At 40.4% G+C, this 22,064-nt stretch overlaps 1 protein-coding gene across 6 annotated transcripts in view; it reads left to right on the forward strand.

The window, feature by feature from the left end:
• Window positions 1-22,064, forward strand: part of birc6 (baculoviral IAP repeat containing 6) — a 132,621-nt gene that overhangs the window by 34,770 nt on the left and 75,787 nt on the right. For all 6 annotated transcript variants that reach the window (XM_046402032.1, XM_046402035.1, XM_046402036.1 and 3 more), the window contains exons 11-28: window positions 579-728; window positions 845-1,070; window positions 2,937-3,097; window positions 3,299-3,430; window positions 3,884-4,015; window positions 4,168-4,334; window positions 5,172-5,305; window positions 5,560-5,721; window positions 5,886-6,017; window positions 15,744-15,841; window positions 15,928-16,075; window positions 16,298-16,431; window positions 16,900-17,046; window positions 17,128-17,315; window positions 18,426-18,734; window positions 20,917-21,016; window positions 21,244-21,458; window positions 21,557-21,765. In XM_046402032.1, the coding sequence (XP_046257988.1) occupies window positions 579-728; window positions 845-1,070; window positions 2,937-3,097; window positions 3,299-3,430; window positions 3,884-4,015; window positions 4,168-4,334; window positions 5,172-5,305; window positions 5,560-5,721; window positions 5,886-6,017; window positions 15,744-15,841; window positions 15,928-16,075; window positions 16,298-16,431; window positions 16,900-17,046; window positions 17,128-17,315; window positions 18,426-18,734; window positions 20,917-21,016; window positions 21,244-21,458; window positions 21,557-21,765 (2,944 nt within the window). The remainder of the gene's footprint in view (window positions 1-578; window positions 729-844; window positions 1,071-2,936; window positions 3,098-3,298; window positions 3,431-3,883; window positions 4,016-4,167; window positions 4,335-5,171; window positions 5,306-5,559; window positions 5,722-5,885; window positions 6,018-15,743; window positions 15,842-15,927; window positions 16,076-16,297; window positions 16,432-16,899; window positions 17,047-17,127; window positions 17,316-18,425; window positions 18,735-20,916; window positions 21,017-21,243; window positions 21,459-21,556; window positions 21,766-22,064) is intronic.

The following is a 22,064-nucleotide window of genomic DNA, read 5'->3' on the forward strand; positions in this document are numbered from 1 at the left end:
TATATGTATACGTATATGCACACACACACATATGTTATAATAATATATAGTTGGCCTTAGGACCGACACAAAAAGTAAAAAAAGGGGTCTTAAACCCGGGAGTGCAAGAAGTCACTGCACTACTGTGTGTCGCCATCTTTTTTGGCAACAATGCCACAGAGGGAGAAGATAAACCAATCAGTCAAACCCCTTAAAACCACTGTTAGGTGACGTGAATAACACTGACCATCTTTTTACACTGCAATGTTCTTTTGGGAAAACTTTGATCCTGGCATTCATTTGCCTGTTCTTTGACACATGAAACCCATCTAAACATGGCTGCTGACTAAGTACACCCCTTCATGGCTATGGCATTCCCTGATGGAAGTGTCAGTATCAATATAGATCTTAAAACTCCAGTTTTGGATGAACCAGTGTCTTAACCGTGGTTTCTTTAAATCTAAACATTCTGTCTGGCTTAAAAGTTTCTAGGACAAGATGGGTAAAATTGTGTTGGATGCAGGGGAAAGAAAAAGGGTCAAAATATGAGAAGCTGTAAAAAATTGTAGGTTTTCATTTAGTGTTTTTCTCATTTTAAGGTGGAGAACTTCATTTCCTTCAAATTGGAGGTGTGTGTGATGATATAGATGATGGAGACATGTTTATTGATGCCCCCCATTCTAAAGGGGCTGAACTGATGCTTGAGGGGCCCAAGCCTTCTTCCAACCCCTCTAGTCCTGGGATCACAGGTAGAACTAACACAAAACATCCTCAGTTATTAGCTGAATTTCATGTTTCAGTCCACAGTGATTTGGCCTCTCTGTGATACTGCTGATCTGACATTCCACAACCTGCCTTTTTGTAGGAGTGGACCTCCTGGTTGACCAGCCTCTGACCACAGAGAGCTTGATGTTGCTAGTGGAGCTTACATGCTTTGAGACATTGACACCCCGGTTCTCAGCAACAGTGCCGCCATGCTGGGTGGAGGTGCAGCAAGAGCAACAGCAGCGACGCCACCCACAGCACCTTCACCAGCAACACCATGGAGATGCAGCCCAACACACCCGTACCTGGAAGCTTCAGAGTGATAGGTAGCTTCTTGTTGCAAAAAGAATGGGCTGACGTGGTCAACGTGGTACTTGGTTAGGAAGATGGTCTTCCAATGCGATATGTCATTTACATCTTAAGAGTTTATTCAACTGACATTTACAGTCCAATCAGCTTTTGTTGGAGGGTTTGCCCACAGTCATTGCCACATGATGTTTTCTTGCTAAAATAGTGGATAAAAGTATTTTGAAATCATTTTGGTAAACCTTTCTATCAAGACCACATCTGTAGTGCATTATGAGGGCATTAACACTGTATTATGCTTTATGACTTCATTTATGCTTACACTTAATGCTTTCTGATGTACTTAATCAACAGTCCTAAAACAGTACAGATACAACTTCCAGACACAGGTGTCTTTATACTACAATCATTTGAGGTGCATTCACAGTCAGCTTATCTCCATTTCACTAATTGTGAGACTACCAGACTTTTCTGGACCTCTGCTCAGTTAGGTCAGTTACTTCAAAGGGAGTGAATATTTATGCAATCAATTCTTTTAGTTCAGTTCAATTCAATTTATTTATATAGCGCCAAATCACAACGAAAGTCCTTTTTTAGGACAGAGAGAGACCCAGTAAGACCCACATTAGCAGGCCATTGGTGACAGTGGCGAGGAAAACCATCCTGTTAGAAGGCAGAAACCTTGAAAGCAGTCCCCGCCTCTAGGTGGGCGACCATCTACCTTTATTGGTTGGGTTGTGAGACAGAGAGAGATATGAGGTACACAGACAGACATGCATAGCAACAGCAGTAATAACAGTATTGGAACAATTAATATCATAACATATAACAATATTAGAAAAATAATACTACTTGATAGTAATAGTAGTAGTAATACCAGTAATGTAGAAATATGACTAAGTTGTAATAATAGTAGTCAGTGTCAAGAAGGACAACAGCAGGAGGTCCAAACACAAACTTTGAGAGACGAGAAAGCACAAAGACTGTGGCCAAGAAGATGTTAGTGATATGCATTAATAGGACGTGAATGTATATGAAAGAAGAGTTATAGGAGGAGAAAGAAGCTCAGTGCATCATGGGAGATCCAGTCTAAGCTTATAGCAGCATAACTAGGGGCCAGCCTAGGCTGGTCCTTATTATAAACTTGGGACGTTTTAAGCGTAGAAATACCTCTTTTACATTCTGTATTTTTAATTAATTCACATTACTTTGTAGAAATCTGTTTTCATTTTGACATTCAAGAGTTTTTTTGTATGAATTTCTATGTCAAAAAAGCCAAATTATATTGACTGAATAATTGTCAATATTAACTAATTATTGTGTTAACGCATACGTGATAATAACATGTTAACGCAGTGCCAGCCCTAATTATAATACACTATGAATGCCTACGTCATGGATTGTATATAGGCTTCATAGACAGAACAGAAACCTCTGTTCATCTTTTCATGGTCTCCCTTAATGATCTTAATAATAGGTACATCTTTATTTTCCTAATTTATGGAAATTTTGTGGGAGATCCAAAATCTTATGTATTTATTAGAGGACAAATCCCTTTTGAATCAATTGGACTGATAGCTTTAAAAGCAAACATTTGGATGGCTGTAAAATTACACCTTATTATTAGTTATTAGTGTACATAAGTCAATTGAAAATTGTCTTTTCTCATATTCCTTCTTGTTACACATACATACAGTACCCTACACATATGCATTCCATCAGAGTGGTCAGAGCTTGCAGTGCAGCAGCCCTATAGCAGTTTTGGAGTTCACGGCACTTAGGCAGACATATTGTGATGGAAAGGAAAGGAGGGCCTCCTCCTGTTATTGCTTCACATTGCTTTAGCTGAATGTCTAAGCAGTTGTCCACCCATGTTTGTTGCACAGCTCCAGCTGGGATGAACATGTGTTTGAGCTGGTGCTGCCCAAGGCCTGCATGGTGGGTCATGTGGACTTCAAGTTTGTCCTGAATGCCAACATCGTCAACATTCCTCAGATCCAGGTCACTTTACTGAAGAACAAAGCACCCGGACTGGGCAAAGTCAGCGGTGAGGACATTGCTTTGAGATATATTCTTTATGTTCACTGTACAGTACTGTACACATAGATCCAGGTTAATTGATCATTTTTAAAGTTTGGTGTTCCAAGGTTTTCTTTTTCTCTTTCCAGTATCAACTAAAGCAAATTTGAAGGCTGGGGATATGGAAGCTCTATCCGTTTCTGAATCTTTCTTCTCATGTCCTTAACAGAGACAGCAGTGGACAGACAGATCTCTTTCCCTCTTTCCAGTGTCCTCCATGTCAACGGGGAGAGGAATGGCCAGCCTCTGCTGCATGACTTCACAGAAGACATCCAGTTTATGGACGTAGAGGAGACATCAGGTAAAGAGTATAACCAGTTTGGTTTGAGATTAGTTTTCCTTCATTTTGAGTTCATACAGTTTTTCTAATAATCACAAATCTCAAACACTTCCTCATCAGTAAGCACATGACTGCCAGCAAAATGACATTTCCCTCTATGAGTGTTGATACTAAGACAATCAAATGCCCAAAGAACTTGAAATGCCCAGAGAAGACAAAAACTTTCTTTCTGTATCTATGTTTGTGTACCTATAAAAGTGTAAAAGTGTTGAGAAAACACTTTTATTGTAATAAGGTGACAGTACATGCATCTAGTTTCAGGTTTATCGTGGACTGTTCTGGCTGCCAGCTTATATTTCATAAAGTTACAACTTCTACTTATCCTTTAGGGCAGAAGGATGTTGTTCTACTTCTGAAACTTGAAATATGAGTATCACCTCCTCTCAATAAAATAGTGACCCATGTTTATTGTAGGCTCCGTGCTGTGCCCATTCCTGGAGGACCATAAAGAGGACATCCTTTGTGGTCCAGTGTGGCTGGCCAGTGGGCTGGACCTCTCTGGCCATGCAGGCATGCTCAGCCTCACCAGCCCCAAGTTGGTCAAAGGTAAACAGTAAATCTCACATTTCCCTGTTTCTGTGAAGTCACACACCGATCCCTGACAGGGTTTTTGTGCTACAAGATATTATTGAAAATCAACCATGCAGTTGTGAAATTGTCTGTGTTTTTCAGTTGTTTTTTTCCTCTTTCCACTGAAGGCATGGCAGGAGGGAAGTACCGCTCCTTCCTAGTTCACATCAAAGCTGTGAGTGACAGGGGTATGGATGAGAGCCCCCGACCTGTGTTAAGAATGCCCAGTGCCAAGCCTCAGGGTTCTAAAGCCCACTCTTTGTCTACCCTGCTGCAGAGGACTCAGACCTCCAAGGTGCAAATTCACAGCATCTCACCTTTTTGAAAATATAGGTTTAATATTTTTTCAGATGAATATTGAAGTAGTTCTTATATATTTATAGATACTGGGACTCTGATATGAGTCAGAGTTTTAGTGGTTAAAATTTAAGATGAAAGATGAAAGTGACATATTTTGTCATTGGAGGGAACTCACTCCAACGAAATTCGTGCTCTGCATTTAACCCACCCAAGTGACGTGCACACACACACACAGCAAACCCGGGGTAGTGGGCGACCGCGTGCAGCGCCCGGGGAGCAGTGGTGGTTAGGTACCTTGCTCAAGGGTACCTCAGCCATGGACACCGGTACGGGGAATCGAACCAGCGATCCACCGGTTACGGGTCCGACACCCTAACCGCTGATCCACGACTGCCATTTCATTATCACTGAAAAAACTATGTTTTTCACATGCATATATATATATGTGTATATTCCATATATTCCATATTAGGTTATTTACATCGTGCCAAATGACAACAAAGTTGTCTCATGACACCTTCCAATAGAACAGGTCTAGACCAAACTCTTAAATGTAGTTATTAGTACAGAGGGACCCAAAAAAACCCTCATGAGCAAGCACTCGAGGAAAGTGGCGAGGAAAACCTTCCTTCGTCACCGATAGAGCACAGACAGATGAAAGGAGCCGCAAAGTGTAAAACTGTGTTTTGGACAAAGTACTTTGTCAGTTGTATGCAGATTGCATGCAACATTATGAACAATGCTTTGTGTACCAGATGAGATGCGATGAAACATCTTTCTCACTGTCGCATTCGCTGATCTGTGTTTTTTTTCTTAATGTGTGTGTGTGTAGGAAAAGGGCTCTGCAGTGAAAACAGATAGCCCAGCGCCCTCAAAGAAAGTTGAAAACCTGCGAGGCTGTGACCTGCTGCAAGAAGTTTCAGTCACAATCAGAAGGTTTAAGAAGACATCAATACCCAAAGAAAGGTCAGGTCACTGTTGGAATGAAGCATTAGACAAACTCTGTTTACACTAAACAGTAAAAGTACAAAGGCAACAGGAAACACATCTAATAGAAGTGGTCAGATTAGTGTTAATAGTAACCCTTATTCAGTCATTTGACAGTGTCTGCTTAAATCGTTTTTATCCCTACTGTACATGTTGCAGAAGTTAACTTTAAAATGTCTTTTCTGATCTACTTCTTATTCTTATCTATCCTTTTGATCTTCTTTGCTTTCCAGGGTCCAGCGCTTTGCTATGTTACAATTCCTAGACTTCCATGAAAAACTACTGGATGCGCTGTGTCAGCGGACAGAGGAAACCCCAACAACTGAGCACGACCAAAGCCTCATCCTAGACATTCTCTGCTGGCTGGCTGGGGTTCTCTCTAATGGATCCTGGAGGTAGGACTTGAGGTTGCAGCCCAGCAAATCAGATAGTATCATCTAGCACAACTTGGTCGCACATTACTTCCACTTTGACATTTTTTGAAGATATATATAAGTGTATGTATAAGTATATAAGATATATATATATATAAGTGATATATATTGTGGCTTCTTTGTAGTTTAAGAGAAGGAAAGACGGGTCTGCTGATGAAAACCCGGACAAGGCTAACAGACATTGTGCGGAAGTGTTTCTTTGAGGCTGGTCGGAGCATAGCCCACAAATGTGCTCGCTTTCTTGCACTTTGTATCAGGTAAGAAACATGGTTGATTTATATTGTCTTGACACACCAGAACATTTTGGATGTACAGTATGTCACTGAAAAGGCAACGCCATAACTATGATGACATTAGCACCCAAGGTTGTAAATGTTGAGTACAGTGTGACAATGATATGGTGCTAGAGAATTTTTTATATATGTACATGCGGCACCACACCAGCTCTTCAGACCTGGTTGTGTCCCTCAGACAGAATGGTGCACTGATAGCCAATCCTCATCATGGTAAAGAATCTTGTTGGGAACACATTGCTTTTCTGAGCCCTTTATTTCCCTTCAAGAGAAAATAAAATTTGATTTGGGCTGTGCAACTGATTGAGTTTTGATTTCAGTTTCAGTTCCCAACAATGACAAAAATTGTGCAACTGAGAAAAACTATTAATTTGTGTTGTGTTCTTGTGTTCTGAATTACACGTGTATGCATACTTTCACCCCTCCTGGAGCCTACACTTGCTCAGTCTATACTGTTAGTGAAGCAAGTCCTGTCTGTTATATCAGTGGTGGTATTTATAAAATCAGCATGAGCAAAGATTTTGGAAGGCCTGCTATGTGCAAACAATACTGTGCTAAAGCGGCTAATGAAATGTCATAAACAGAGTATGCTGACACCACCACAGACATATGGCCTCCTGCTTGGGCTCATGTCTGAAACCAGTTCATATAAACAGGCTAGTATCTCTGGCTAAAAACCTTTCAGGGATGATTAGAGCAGCTCCCTGCTCACAAAACAACTTTCATAAATGTGGAAGACAGAATGGCGATAACCTTTAAAAATAAAAGTCCAACGATCTCAAAGCAACATTGCCGTTTTTGTTTTAAATCTGTTTTCTGATCATGTCACATCTGAGTCAATGGGCAAGTCCAGTACCAAACAGACAGAAAATGGACAAACATACTCCACAACTTGTATAGTAAAGTGACATTTGACATAGACATAGACAATAATGGATGCAATTTTAAAACCTTTTCCATATTAAAAATATTAATGATTAACACATAACATTGCACAAGAGTGTTTTATTTATTTTTTAAACAACACACAATCATGTTTCTACCCAATTGTCAGGTTCTTTTAGCAACAAAAGTTAAAGGAATTTCTGCAAAAAGGAAATTGTTCAAAACTGACCCAAACTGAAAAACCTGGGGATTACACTGGAAATTAAACTGACTCTTTTGACATCATATTTGAAATGAGTTTCTGCAGTACGTCCCAAAACACATTATTAACTAAAACTGCCCAAAACGCAGAAACCTGGACACATGTTACTTGTCTGCATGCGCAGTGGGCAACAGCTTCCCCTTTCAAATTGGGAGTAATCGCTGCCCGACAGCGCTGGGTGACCTCTGACATCTTCTCCTTGTCAGGCTCCCATGCAGCCACAGCTTTGAAAGCTTTTGAGCAGACTAAGTGTAGTTTGGCTAATGGTGACGTTCTGGCAATTGTTTTGCGGTCCACTGCAATGGTTGTGAATGCCCTCTTCATCTAGCCAATTTCCTGAAAATTCTTCTGAGCCCTGCGATAGCGCTGCAAAATTCCGTTAGTTGTCAGTACTACAAAAAAAGAAAGACTTAATTACTACGAAACAGACTTACTGCACTTTCTGGACAGAATAAGCCTAAAAATAACCATCCTGATCTGCAAGTGAGTTGATTTCACTCTGCAGTTCTGTATGGCACACCAGACCTATTTGCACTTCCTTTTGCTTGTCCGAGATAGGGAACCAATCAAAAACAGGCTTTTACCCCTAACATGATGGAGGCGAGCTTAACTAGAGAAACTGAAATCAAAAAACACCAACAGAGGCATTTTAATCTACGTTTTTTGATCCCGTCTCAGAGAAATGGAAGGTGATGGCTAGGTGTCCAGACCAAACTCAATCTCAGATTGTAATTGTCTGAGAAAATTAGGCTGAGATGCTTGTCTAACTTTAAATTAAGTTTTGTGCTCAGGGTTCACTGCATTTTAGTGTGCATTAAACTCTCACAAGTCAACAGTAGATCAGGGAAAGTAAGTATTGAACATGTCAATTTCTTTCAGTAAAAGTATATCCAATTGGAACATTGACATCTGAATGTGATGTATGTCCATGTTGATTTACTGAGTTAATACCAATGGTTTTTCAAAATTTTGTGTAAATAGCCCAATTTTGATACCTTTACTGATAAAGAATGTTCGCACATTCAGTACTTACTTACCTCAACCTTTGGAGCAATTCTTTGTCAGCAGATAAATAGATAGATAAATTTTTCCTCCAACAGTTGTATTTTGAACTTCATGCTGTCAAGTTGACAACGCAGCTTTGCAATTTCATGCATAGCATGAAAGTCTTTCAAACAAGACATTTTTTTGATACCAATGAATGCAAAAACAGATCTTTTAATCAGAACACAGTTTTAGTTTGATAGCTAAAGAATCACTGTGATATCATGATATGGTATGACATGTACATGCTACACCAGTGATTCCCAACCCCTGTGCTGTGGGGGGCCATCTCGCTTCAGCTGATCGGCACTCTGGGCATGCCGCGTGCGGTGTCGGGCGGAACGGCCAACTGATCCAAACATTTTTGCCCAGCGGCACGCCACGCCACGCGATCTTTCTAATATAAAATATGTGCCGTAGCTCAAAAAAGGTTGTGAAACACTGCTCTAACACACATGGAGTTGTAGGCAAAATACCACAACTACTACCAATGATAACAATACATATTATGATATTTAGATAAATTGAGAAGCATGATTATTTTGAGAGAGAAGGTTTAGGGGTTGGCATTGGCATTGGTTTTATATCTATCTATATATATATAGATACCACAAAATACAGGGTCTGTTTGAACTCATGCTTGTAACTAGCTAGTGGATGACGATCTCGTTTGGATGTGATTACACTAGTTCAGTAGGTTAAGAAAATCAACACCCATTATAAAACTATGGTATGAATAAAACCGTAGCTAACTTTAATGCTAACTAAGAAATTAAACCATAGCTAACTTCAGTGTTGTTGTCTCTCTTCATTCAGTTTTAAATCTATGTTATCATAGCTAGTTAGAGTCTGGTGGCTGGCTAAGATGACCGTAGCTACAGCTATGCTAGCCATAGTACCGTTTTACGTTAGCTATATTCTAGCTGCTAAAATATGCATGGTTAAGTTCTGTTGGTAACTTGAATGATTTATCTTGTTGTTGTTGTTGGCCCGCCCTCTCGTGTCTGAGTGTAGGATGCGTTGCATTCCAGCGTTTCTCAAACAAAGTGAAAGTACTTCTCATTTCTCACCCCAACATGTTCAACAACACAAAAGATGAATCATTTTTAATTAGTCAAAAAAGTACATTAGAGAATCAACTTTATTGGCAGTATATATATTTTTACATACACCTACTGAATTTGACTACTGCATTTATCCCATCCTTAGTTGAACACACACATGCAACACCTGGCAAATTACATGCAGTGAAACACACACAGGAGCAGTGGGCAGCATCAAGCGCCCGGGGAGCATATTGGGGGGTTAAGTGCCTTGCTCAAGGGCACATCAGCCGGCTAATGAAGGGGGGGGGGGGCATTTTTCGCATTAATCACTCCACCACACCCAAATTTTTCCTGCCCGTCCGGTGGGGGAATCGAACCGGTGACCCTCCGATCACAAGCCGCTTCTCCAACCTCTAGGCCACGGCTGCCCCCATTAGAGTGTATCTAATTATAATTTATTTTTATTGTCTTTCCGTGAATTAATTCCAATACAGAATTCATACATACATAGCAACACATCCATTATCAAAATGACACCAGATCACAACCCTATCATATACATTGTTTCTCTTCAACACATCTAAATAATAATACAGAATAATTACATAAAATAAAGGAAATATTTGTGCCATTTGCCTGACAAGACCTTGACCCTCTCAAGCTGAAATTCATAGTTCAACAGTTTGAGTCCACTATATCATGGAGCAATCTACCCAACACATGGTGTCTGTGAGTTTCACAGAGCCAGAATTTCCACTCAATCATTTTCAAGTGCATTTTGAGCATCTGGGCAGTGGGGCTTCCTCTGTGTTGCCAAACCTCAACTTTATAAGATTGCCTGGCTCTTTCTATGTGTTGTGTATGTGCAAATGTGCGAGAGTCCGCAAAAGTCTGCTTGTGACAAACGGAGTAGTGTCTGTAGCCTATCCTCTTCAAATGTCCCCTGTATGCTCGCCATTCATCAGTGACAATATGGCTACCATATCTGACATGCTTTCTTATCAAATTACACAGTACATCTCTAGACCGATTCTGGACCAATCTTAACACAGGTTTACGGGAACTGGCACCAACTTCAAACATTCCAAATACCCACTGTCGCTCTCTTCTCTACGTGTTCCCCCTTCTACCTTGATTGTACTGCAAAGAGAGACAAGAGCTCCAAGAAGTAATGTATTGTTGTGTACATCAATAATTTCAATAGAAGGGAAGATACTTCCAGTTTCTCAAACTCCCTCATTTGCCCTCCCCGTCCCCCGTCCCCCACAGCTCTGCCCTTTACCTATGCCCATCATCAGAAAGCCCTCCCCATTTCCATGGATTTTAGCACTTTTTGCCCAAACCCCCCACTTTGTATCCTTGTTTAAAGAATAGCCTATGTTAAGGCACTGCCTATATATCTCACAGAATTGAGTACACCCCTCAAATTTTTGCAAATATTTTGTTTATAGGTGCTCAAATGGGTTTAGGTCTAGAGACATACTTGGCCAGTCCATCACCTTTATCTTCAGCTTCCTCAGCAAGGCAGTTGTCATCTTTGATGTGTTTAGAGTCATTATTGTGTTGTAAAACTGCCATGCCATGCGTGCAACCCAGTTTCCAAAGAGTGGGGATCATGCTCTGCTTGGAATTCAAGTTTCCCTCCAGCACTCATGCAGCTCCAGACCATGACACCATGCTTGACTTTACACATGACACAGTTGTCTTGCCCTTGAGCTAGGGACTTAACCCCAATTTTCTCTCTGGGCACCTGACATGGACGCCCACTGCTCCTGTGTGTGTTTCGTTGCATGTAATTTCCTGAGTGTTGCATGTGTGTTCAACCAAGGATGGATTAAATGCAGAGGAAAAATTCAGTGTGTGTATGTAAAAATATATATACTGCCAAATAAAGCAGATTCTTAAGATTGTTAAGATTCTTGATGCTTACCACCAAGCACCAAGACATCTGTCATTTGCCTAAAGTCAAGCATGGTGGTGGTAGCATCATGGTCTTGGCCTGCATAAGTGCCATAGAGGGAAACATGAATTCCAAGCAGAGCTTGATCCCCTCTCTTCGGAAACTGGGCCGCATGCATGGCATGGAACTTTGTCATAGAGGGAAACATGAATTCCAAGCAGAGCTTGATCCCCTCTCTTCGGAAACTGGGCCGCATGCATGGCATGGCACTTTTGCAACACGATAATGACCCTCAACACACCTTGAAGATGACAACTGCCTTGCCGAGGAAGCTGAAGATAAAGGTGATGGACTGGTCAAGTAGACCATGTCTCCTTGAAGAAAATTTAAATTGTGTGCACCAAACTTATGGTTGAGCAGTCCTTCACTCAAGTTTTGCATGTTATAAGCGTGCCACAAAGGTCAACCAAACAAAGAACTTGGGTGGCGCAAACAGACGTTTTTATCCAAAGCAATGTATAATGCATAATACGTTAACAAAATATGTTAACACTGAAATTTTTGGGGTGCCCTACTTTTTTAAACACATAAATAGCGACCTAAGGGTTTGGTAATGATTACAAAATAAATTAATAAATAAAAATCCAAAGTCAATAGCCTGCAGTCCTGCACCTGCACCTTTTCCACTTTGAGGGCCTTTCTGTGTTAGGATAATCGAACTATCAGTTGATTAGTTAACACTGTAAGCTGTATCTTTATACCACATAAATACTAAAACGTAACTATCATGTCTGTGACATGTTACAGGCCTGTCTTACCGCTGACAACTGTGGGAATTTGTCCACTGTAATGTCATATCTTGCATGCAGTCCTGGCAGCGCTTCCGAGTAACAGTCCTCTATGCATCATCCATCTAAAAGTGTCTTTTTGTCTGTTCTTCTTTATTATTTTAATAATCTCTGACTTTAAGTTGGTCATTGCCACGCTGTTGCAATGTTCCACCAATAGCCTTGTGCGCATGTGTCTGCACTACGCTTCAGACGTGGTTTCTCTCTGACTTTGACAGAGCTGGATCGTGCTTCTGTGGTAGGTGACATTATCTCAATTTACCCTTTCTAGTGCATTCCTTAAGATAAATTTTAAGTAGGAAGTTATCGTAACACCCTGAATGGTTCCGAAATTCTTTTGAATTATAGTTGGTGGCTTTCATATTTAACATTAGTGTGGATTCATGCTAACATTAGCTCAACTAGTCACTAGCCCTAACTGTTCGATAATTAGCAAGCTAATTAGTTAGCAAGTTTTGTTAGGTGGCATTATTAATTAAATGAGTTCATGGCAAAGCTAGTTAACACTAAGATAGATAGATAGATGGGTACATACATAGCTGGGAAAGGGAGAATTTCTCCAGGAGGGAATTTGGCCATCCAACAGTTTGTAAGACACATACTCAAATGCTATGAACTAGCGAAGTAAATTAACCTGTTTTTAATGGAATTGCAATTTTTGTTACGTGCAATGGATGTTGTTTCGCATTGTTTCGGCTTTAGAAAATGAAAAGGCGACCTAGGAGGCAGGTCCAAGTTCTTCAAGAGGGGAATGATGCAGGTACCCTGCTGCCAGGTCTACCACCTCCTCAAGATGAATGTAAGTAGATCATTACTATTTTGTTCATAGATCCACATGTTTTGCAATCAATATACCTTAATCGTAATGTAAATTTTCTTGTTTTTTTTTTTAAGATGCAGTAAAGTCTCACAGGCTTGTGGTTTGATTCAGGGTTTCCAACAAAACTGTAATGAAACTAACATCTCTTTATTCCTATAATTATTATGATTCCCTTTTTCCTAATTATTCTTTAAAATATTAATACACAGTGTTGTAAGAACGCACATAAGTAAGAAAAATAAAAACCACATCAATTGCACGTAAACAATGCCTTTGCACTCCTATTCATAGTCTGAATATCTTAAAGTAATACAAATAACGAATGAGAGAATATGGTACAACATGCAGCAGGTAGTGAACCGGCAACTATCATTAATAGTGAGTGTTAGAGTAAATGTATGCATATATAGCCAACTTTGGAAGTAATTACACAATATAAATATATCGGATTGATGACTGTAAGAACTTACAGCAAGTCATAAGTTAAGACAACAAAGGTTGGCTGGTGTTTTGACATTTGAGTTGTTTGTTCCTTTGCACTCTATTTTAAGATTATTCAGTGGCCTTAAAAGAACATTACCGTCAGTGTTTCTCTTAAGATGAAAAAGGTATATAACAATAATACAGTATAAACTTGGTAACAACTATCAACACCAGTTAAAAGAATTCAGGATTTCAGTTGGGCTTCTAGGCTAAAATCATTCAGGAGGCCCTAAGGGACCCTCATGTAAAATTTGACACTTTTGTCAGCTCGGTAACGGTTGTTCTCGTTCCTCCTTCTAACGACAGCACTTGATGAGCTTGAACACAACAGGGCTATGGTTGTAAGTGCTCCAGACTCTTGCTTTAAGTTGCCAACAAAGCGCAGTTAATCTTTTCAGATGAACTTATATTGTACAGCTCATGTATTGTTAGCCTACTACTATTTTGTAACTGTATGTACTATGAATACCACTGTGGTTCAAAATCAGTTATACATTTCGTGAGTTATAATCTGTAACATGTTGAAAGCAGAATGTTGTGTGACCTTCTTTTTCAGGCACCTTGCTGAAGCTCCAGTTTAAAGCTGAAAAGGAAAAGTCAGGATGCTCCAGTAGGCCTTTGAAGACCTTAAAAGGGACAAGAACTGCAAGGACTGCAAAACCAGAAAGGCCTGCTTTCTATGGAATTGCCTGTATTGTAATGAGTAATGGCCTTTGTTTATTTACATTATTTTTGCATATTTATTGCAGATCCAAGACTAATGGATATCACCACCTCAACCGCCTCCACAACAATTAGTTCTGAGGGTGATGGTTTATCTTTTATTTTTTTATTTTTTTACAATTTTGTTGTCTATTGCCCAGTTTTTGTTGTTAAAAGAACCTGACAATTGGGTGGAAACATGGTTGTGTGCTGTTTAAAAAATAAATAAAACACTCTTGTGTAATGTTGTGTTGATCATTAATATTTTTAATATGGAAAAGGTTTTAAAATTACATCCAGTATTCCGTATAAGGGATACTAATAAAATAATCCTCTCTAGCCTTTGTAAATATTTCATGAATATCTTTTGATGTCTACATCAAATTTCACTGTACTATACAAGTTGTGGAGTATTCATAATCACTTATGAGTTTAACACTGGGAGGTAAACTACATTGAGCTAACCAGTATTTGTAGACCCTGGAGCGGTTGGACATTCCCATTTACGTGTAGGCAAGGTAACAAAAGATGAGAATTACCTGCAAAGGTTACATTATGAAACATAAAAACATTTTTGCGAAACATAAAAATTATATGCTTGTCCGTGTGCCATCTCTTTGGCACTGGACTTGCCCATTGACTCAGATGTGACATGATCAGGAAACAGGTTTAAAACAAAAACGGCAATGCTGCTTTGAGATCGTTGGGCTTTTATTTGGAAAGGTTATCACCATGCTGTCTTCCACATTTATGAAAGGTTGGCTATGAATGTTGTGTAGTGTCTTACGAAACAGTCATGAATGCTTTATGAGCAATTTATGACAGCTGCTATGAATGTGTTATGTACTCACTCGTCAAGTAAAGTGTTACCTATATTTTTGGATTGAGTGGTTAACTGCTGTTTGTTGAATAGAGTTTGCCAAAATGTTGAATGCATTTTGAGAACCTTTCAGTATGTTGTGGCAGTGCACCAAATATATGAGAGCAAATTTATATTGGTCCAGTTATTTTAGTTTTTATTTATTTGTATTTTATTTGTGATGTGTTTTCTAGAGACTGTTAGAAGACCACTAAATTGTTGATCTTTTCATTTGTCTTTATTATTTTATACGATTTATACATTTGAATATATATTGTAGATTATTTATTTTAGGAGGAATTCAGGAAGTTCAGTGGGGAAAAGTATTAAGAGACATTTCAAAGTTCAAGGAAAGTCATGGTTAACAGATGATTTTTAAGTTCAATAAATGCAACTTTCCAAAGTCAGTGAATAATCGTGTTAAAATAATTTCAGTATTGACCAAAATAATCATCATTATGATTTTTGTTTTCCTTAAATGAGCAGCACTAATTGTACTATAGTGTAACAGGGCCAATATCTTGTTGGCAAAAATAGGTCACCACTTGAAATGTTACATGATTATGAACATGCCAACTCTGCCTTGGGACTGGGAATTCTGAATAATGATAAACACAAATCCCCAAAACTGTAGCAACAATGTAGCAAAACATACATACATTCCTGAGCAGTATTAAAATGTAGCTTCAGGAACTTCCCAACAAGGAGAATACAGTGAAAACAGAAGCATAAGCCATGTAGCCAAGCCACTACAGATTTGTGCACTGATGAAGTTGTGGTTCTTTCTTGATCAGTTTATATGGAAATAATAACGAACATCCTCTTGGATTTCTCACTGTAGCAATGGCAAAGGGGACCCAGGTCAACAGGGTTTTGGTGTGAGTCTTCTGAAAGCTCTGCTTGACAATATGCCTTACTTGCCTGCAGCAGCAACAGGTGGTAAGTAACTGAACAACATACAGCACCTTTCCCTTGTTTCTCTCCATTATTTATTTTCTCTCACTGACTGTCCTGTCTGGTTTTAGGCTCTGTGTTCTGGTATTTTGTATTGCTGAACTATGTGAAGGAAGAGGATCTTGCAGGCTGCAGTACTGCCTGTGCCTCCCTCCTCACCGCTATCTCTCGCCAGCTGCAGGACCGACTCACCCCGCTGGAGGCATTGCTTCAGACCAGGTACTTATTCAGTTATTCAAAACATGAGTTGGGTTAGACCTCTGCAGGCTGCACAAATGCCATTTTATTCTGATACTTACATTTAGTAGATGCAAATGGTTTCAACTACTGCTGAAGTAACACTAATTTATACTGTTTGGTATTCTCTGTTAGTAGAGTCCTTACTTTTTTGGTGTTTCTGCCTAAATTTTTCTCTCCAATCTTTTGTCCACTTCTTTGCAGATATGGCTTGTACAGCTCTCCATTTGACCCAGTGCTCTTTGACCTGGAAATCAGTGGTTCCTCCTGTAAAAATGCTTTCAGCAGCAGCATTGGAGTCCAGTCAGATGAGATTGACCTCTCTGACATTCTCTCAGGTATTAACTAGGCACTGATTCATGCATACATACATGTTACATATTATTTTTACTTTTTAACTTACTCTCTGTGGACTGAAGATTTTGGTCATTTAACTCTATGGGACCCTTCATAAAAACTGTTGAACCTGATATGGATATAAACACCCTTCATCTAACCACAAAGTCAGCACATTTACAATGATAAATGATTTAGTTTGGTAGCAAACATCTCGTCTTGTTTCATCTTCTTCCACTTATGCGGGTCCAGGTCGCGGGGGCAGCGGTCTCAGCAGGGAAGCCCAGACTGTTCTCTCCCTGGCTGCTTCCGCTAGCTCGTGTGGGGGAACAGACAGGGAGCAAACATATTATGATAATTTAAGCAAGATTTTAAATTCCAGCTATTAAAAGCTATACAGTGTAACTGAAATGGAAGAATGCTGATGAGCTTTTAAAGGAGCCTCCTGAAGAATGAAGATGTTTTTGCAGGGAATGGAAAAGTGAGCAGCTGTGCAGCAGCAGAGGGCAGCTTCACAGCATTGACAGGACTCCTGGAGGTGGAGCCTTTGCACTTTACTTGTATCTCCACTAGTGATGGCACACGGGTGGAACGAGATGACGCCAGCATGTTCACTGGTAAACATTACTTTTCTTTCATTTTGCTTGTCTTTGGCTTACAGACTTAATATTGTCTGAACTTCTGTTCTTTTATCTCAGTGAGTACTTTTGGCGTTACACCTGCTATGGGTGGTCTGGCAACAGGAACGGTTGGTGAGGCTTCTACGGCTCTGAGCTCTGCAGCCCAGGTGGCTCTCCAGTCGTTGTCCCACGCCATGGTGTCTGCAGAGCAGCAGCTGCAAGTCTTGCAGGAGAAACAACAACAGCTGCTGAAGCTGCAGCAACAGGTGAAAGTCCAAGTCACAAACAGAAACGCACACACTTACACTGTTGATTTCATTTTGGTGTGGTGGACAAAACCTTTATTCTGCCATTTAATCATCAGCACCCACAATTCCTGGCTACCGAAATATTCTTCTGACTTGATTTCACAGATAAATAATTGTGATTGGATGGTGAGGCCCACATTGTGGTTCTATAGTTTTACTTGTTTTCTTCAGTGTTTTTTTTTTTTTTTTTATTTACCAACACTAATCAACCAATCCAAAATATGAGAACTGAATGAAAGTATTGTTTGAGTAAATGTACACAATCCCAATTCTAAAAAAATGTAGTGCTGTGTGAAAGTACATTTTATACAGCATTGTTGTATTTTTGTGCATCATAATGCTCCACAGATTTTCATGGTGGACAGTAGTGAGGCCAGTCTCACACACACACACACACACATGCTCTTTCACTGTGAAACCATACTGTTGTAGACATGTACATGTCTAGTGTAGACATCTATATGTAGATATGTGACTTCATCATCTTGGTGGATTAAGTAGGGACATCTCTATGAAAAAGACTTCATCTCGGCAGCAGCATATGTAGCTCCAAAACCTGTATGTACCTTTCAGCATTAATGGTGACTTTTACAGATGTGCAAGTTGCCTGTGCCATAGGCAGGCCATGATTTAAAAAAAAAACCATTTTGTAACGTGACTCATCAGACTACCGCTCACTTTGCCACTTTGTGTCAGTCCATCACAGATGAGCTTCGATTCAGAGAAAGCGTCAGCGTTTCTAGATGTTGTTGATATACACTGAGCAACCAGAACATTAAAACCACGTACAGTTGAACTGAATAACCACTAATCACGTGACCTGTCGGGGGAAGGGACACAAAACCTCTGGGGGTATTTTGTGGTCCTCCTCGACATGTTGGATCCTTTGGGTCCTGTGCATTGAGTTTTTGGTTTCTTAAGGTTATTGTTCTTGCCAGATATGATGAGATTTGTATGATTTTCAAATACCATTGGCTTATATATACTTACAGAAAATATGATCCTATTATAATGCCAGTCAGTTGTTTTTATCTTGTGGTTTGTAATATCTCTTTGTGCTGAAAACAGAAGGCCAAGCTTGAGGCCAAACTCCATCAAACAACCTCTGCAGCTGCTGCTGCCTCTGGTGTGGGACCCATCCACAACTCTGTGCCTTCAAATCCCACCACTGCTCCAGGATTCTTTATTCACCCCTCTGACGTCATCCCACCGACACCTAAAACAACACCGCTGTTCATGACCCCTCCTCTCACGCCACCTAACGAGGCCGTGTCAGCAGCCTTTAGTGCTGAACTGGCCCACTTGTTCCCCGGCTCCATGATGGACCCTGGACCTGTGAACCTTGCAGCGCACAAAAACACACAGAAAGCGAAGCCGGTTAGTTACTTCATGCTTGCTAGCTTGTAAACCACAGTACTTTTTAGTACTTTTTAGTTACAAACTGGCATCAAAATGTTAAATGTATTCATGTTCTTCCTGATACCTATCAATATTTTGCCTATTTAAGACTGTGATTATTTTTATTTTATCACAAAGCTTTAGCCTTTTTCTATAAAGTTTAATAGCATCTACTGAACATTGGTACTTAATATCAGCTGATAAGTAAGAATAAAAGTATTTGGAAAGAAAAAATGATGGTATAATGTCTGTACATGACCATATACTAAAAGCCATCATGTAGCAGCAGCAAAGCTGTCAGTGACCAATGATTGTGCAGTGCGTAAGAATTACAAACACAGGCACAGCAGTGGTGGTTGGGTTAGCTCAGTGCTTCTCAATTATTTTCTGTTGCGCCCCCCCCTAGCAAGAAGAAAACAATTCGCGCCCCCCCCCCCCACTCTCCGCCGCGACTATAAATAATAGTAATAATAATATGTAATAATATTTAGTAATATGTAATAATATGATGCTAACAGTGCTCGCTGGTTTACTGAAGTAAAATTCACAAAGCGGGATGATTGTTGGCAATATTCGGCACGTTTTCGCTGAAATAACTCCAGCGGCTTATCAGCATGATTGGGATGTAATGTCTTCAAGTGACGCCTTAATTTATTTGGCTTCATGCTGTCCGCTGCCAGCATTTTTAGACACAGTAAACACACCGGTCTTTCGTCTCCCACTGTAGTCACTGTAGTGAAGCCAAGCGCTACATATGCTTCGTCATATTTCCTCGTCTTGTCTTTCGGGTGAGTTACTTTTGTCTCATTATCTTCGTCTCTCTCCGCCTTTCTTCTCATCCCTGTTAAAAATTTCTTCATGTTGTCTCTTAAGGGTTCGTTTACTGCACTTCATATCGCCTGCTCGGTGCAAAAAAGCCGCTACACCATAGAGCTAATACTCCCTGCGCACACTCTGACAATGAGAGCGCCACTGCCAACTACTGTAGTGGATGTGCAATTACACTTTATTCTAGTACGGCAAAAAAAGCATGTTCCCCAGGGTCACACTGGGGCGGCGCGGTGCGATGTCAGGGCGGCGCGCCCCACTATTTGAGAAGCACTGGGTTAGCTGAATACACTGCGTGCTGTTGACTGATATCAAAAGCCTGATAGTAAGAACGAAGAAAATGGACACTCTTTTAGTGAAATCTTAATTTGTGGGCTCAGCTCAGTTGAGCTGGGCTCAGCTGAGTAACATACACTATGTTGCCAAAAGCGTTCACTTACCTATCCAAATAATTGAGTTCAGATGTTCCAATCACATCTGTGGCCACAGATGTATAAAATCAAGCACCTTGGCATGCAGACTGCTTCTACAAACATTTGTGAAAGAATGGGCCGCTTTCAGGAGCTCAGTGAATTCCAGCGTGGTACTGTGATAGGATGCTACCTGTGCAACAAGTCCAGTTGTGAAATTTCCTCGCTGCTAAATATTTCACAGCCAGCTCTCAGTGGTATTATAACAAAGTGGAAGCGATTGGGAATGACATCAACTCAGCCACGAAGTGGTAGGCCATGTAAAATGACAGAGCGAGGTCAGTGGATGCTGAGGCGCATAGTGCACAGAGGTCGCCAACTTTCTGCAGAGTCAGTCGCTACAGACCTCCAAACTTCATGTGACCTTCAGATTAGCTCAAGAACAGTGTGTAGAGAGCTTCATGGAATGGGTTTCCATGGCTGAGCAGCTGCATCCAAGCCATACATCACCAAGTGCAATGCAAAGCGTCTGTTGCAGTGATATAAAGCAAACCACCACTGGACTCTAGAGCAGTGGAGACACGTTCTCTTGCCAGGAGAACGGTACTTGTCTGACTGCATTGTGCCAAGTGTGCAGTTTGGTGGAGGCAGGATTATGGTGTAGGGTTGTTTTTTTATGGTTTTTGGACAATTTCCCAACTTTCCCAATTAAGAATGGGATGTCACTTAAATTCATATATGTATAAAGGCAGATGAGCGAATACTTTTGGCAATATAGTGTAGTTTGAAAGAAACAAAGAAAGGACTACTTTAAGCAGAGTCAATGTAATGACTTCATACATCATTTCAAGCTAGTGGTGGAGGTATTTTTGATGTTCTTTCAAATTTTTAATTTGTGTAATAATGGTTTCTTTGTGCTACAGAGCCCCATTGGTAGTGGTCTGGCTTTGGCTATTTCCCAGGCATCTCACTTCCTGCAGCCTCCTCCACACCAGTCCATCATCATAGAGCGTATGCATTCTGGTATGTCATGTATATTCCATATTTATCACCTAACTGGTGCTTAAAAATGTTTGAAATGTTTGAAACAGGTTTGACTAAAGACAGGTCAAGACAGTGCACTGTAATTGTATTTTTAAGTCATATAAAATTTATACCTTCATGAATCTAGAGGGTGACAACTTCATTTAGTACAAATTTCATTTCATTTCATTTCCAAAGTTAACTGTTCTTGCATACTTCCCTTGTAGGAGCTCGTCGCTTTGTCACTCTTGACTTTGGGCGTCCTGTCCTGCTGACTGATGCTCTTATACCGACCTGTGGCGACCTGGCCTCTTTGTCCATAGACATCTGGACACTAGGGGAGGAAGTAGATGGCCGCAGGCTGGTAGTGGCTACAGACATAAGCACCCACTCCCTCATTCTGCATGACCTACTGCCGCCGCCTGTCTGCAGGTTCATGAAGGTCTGTACTTTGTCTGTTACTTTGAATTGTTACCGGATGACTAGCCTGATATGGCATACCACTGTGATGTATTCTCATGTGTTTCCTACAACTCTCAGATCACTGTGATTGGGCGCTATGGTAGCACCAATGCTCGTGCAAAGATCCCACTGGGCTTCTACTATGGCTACACCTACATCCTCCCATGGGAAAGCGAGCTTAAGTTGATGCACAATCCTCTCCGAGGAGAGAGTGAGACAGCTCGACAGCCAGATACGGATCAGCACTTGACCACGATGGTGGCGCTGCAGGAGGACATCCAGTGCAGGTACAACTTTAATTAAATCAGCAGCACTTTAATTTTTCAACTGCATCCCAAGTTGCTTGGTTTTAACTTGGATGCTATGTGTTCAAATTTTTGTTAGAAAAGATTATTTATTCCTCCAGAAGCTCCATCTCTGCCAGTGGCTGTCTGTTCCAGAGTTTCACTGGTCTCAGCAGCTGAGCAGTGGCTCTGCCCCTCCACTACACTCGGTCTTCCCCACATTACACTCTGTAAATCCTCTTGACATGCACAAATTCTCCTCTATAGCTGAATAATTCTGAGCTATAGTTGAATAATTTCAA

The sequence above is a fragment of the Scatophagus argus genome, chromosome 10, assembly GCF_020382885.2.
Source record: "Scatophagus argus isolate fScaArg1 chromosome 10, fScaArg1.pri, whole genome shotgun sequence".
Taxonomy (NCBI): domain Eukaryota; kingdom Metazoa; phylum Chordata; class Actinopteri; family Scatophagidae; genus Scatophagus; species Scatophagus argus.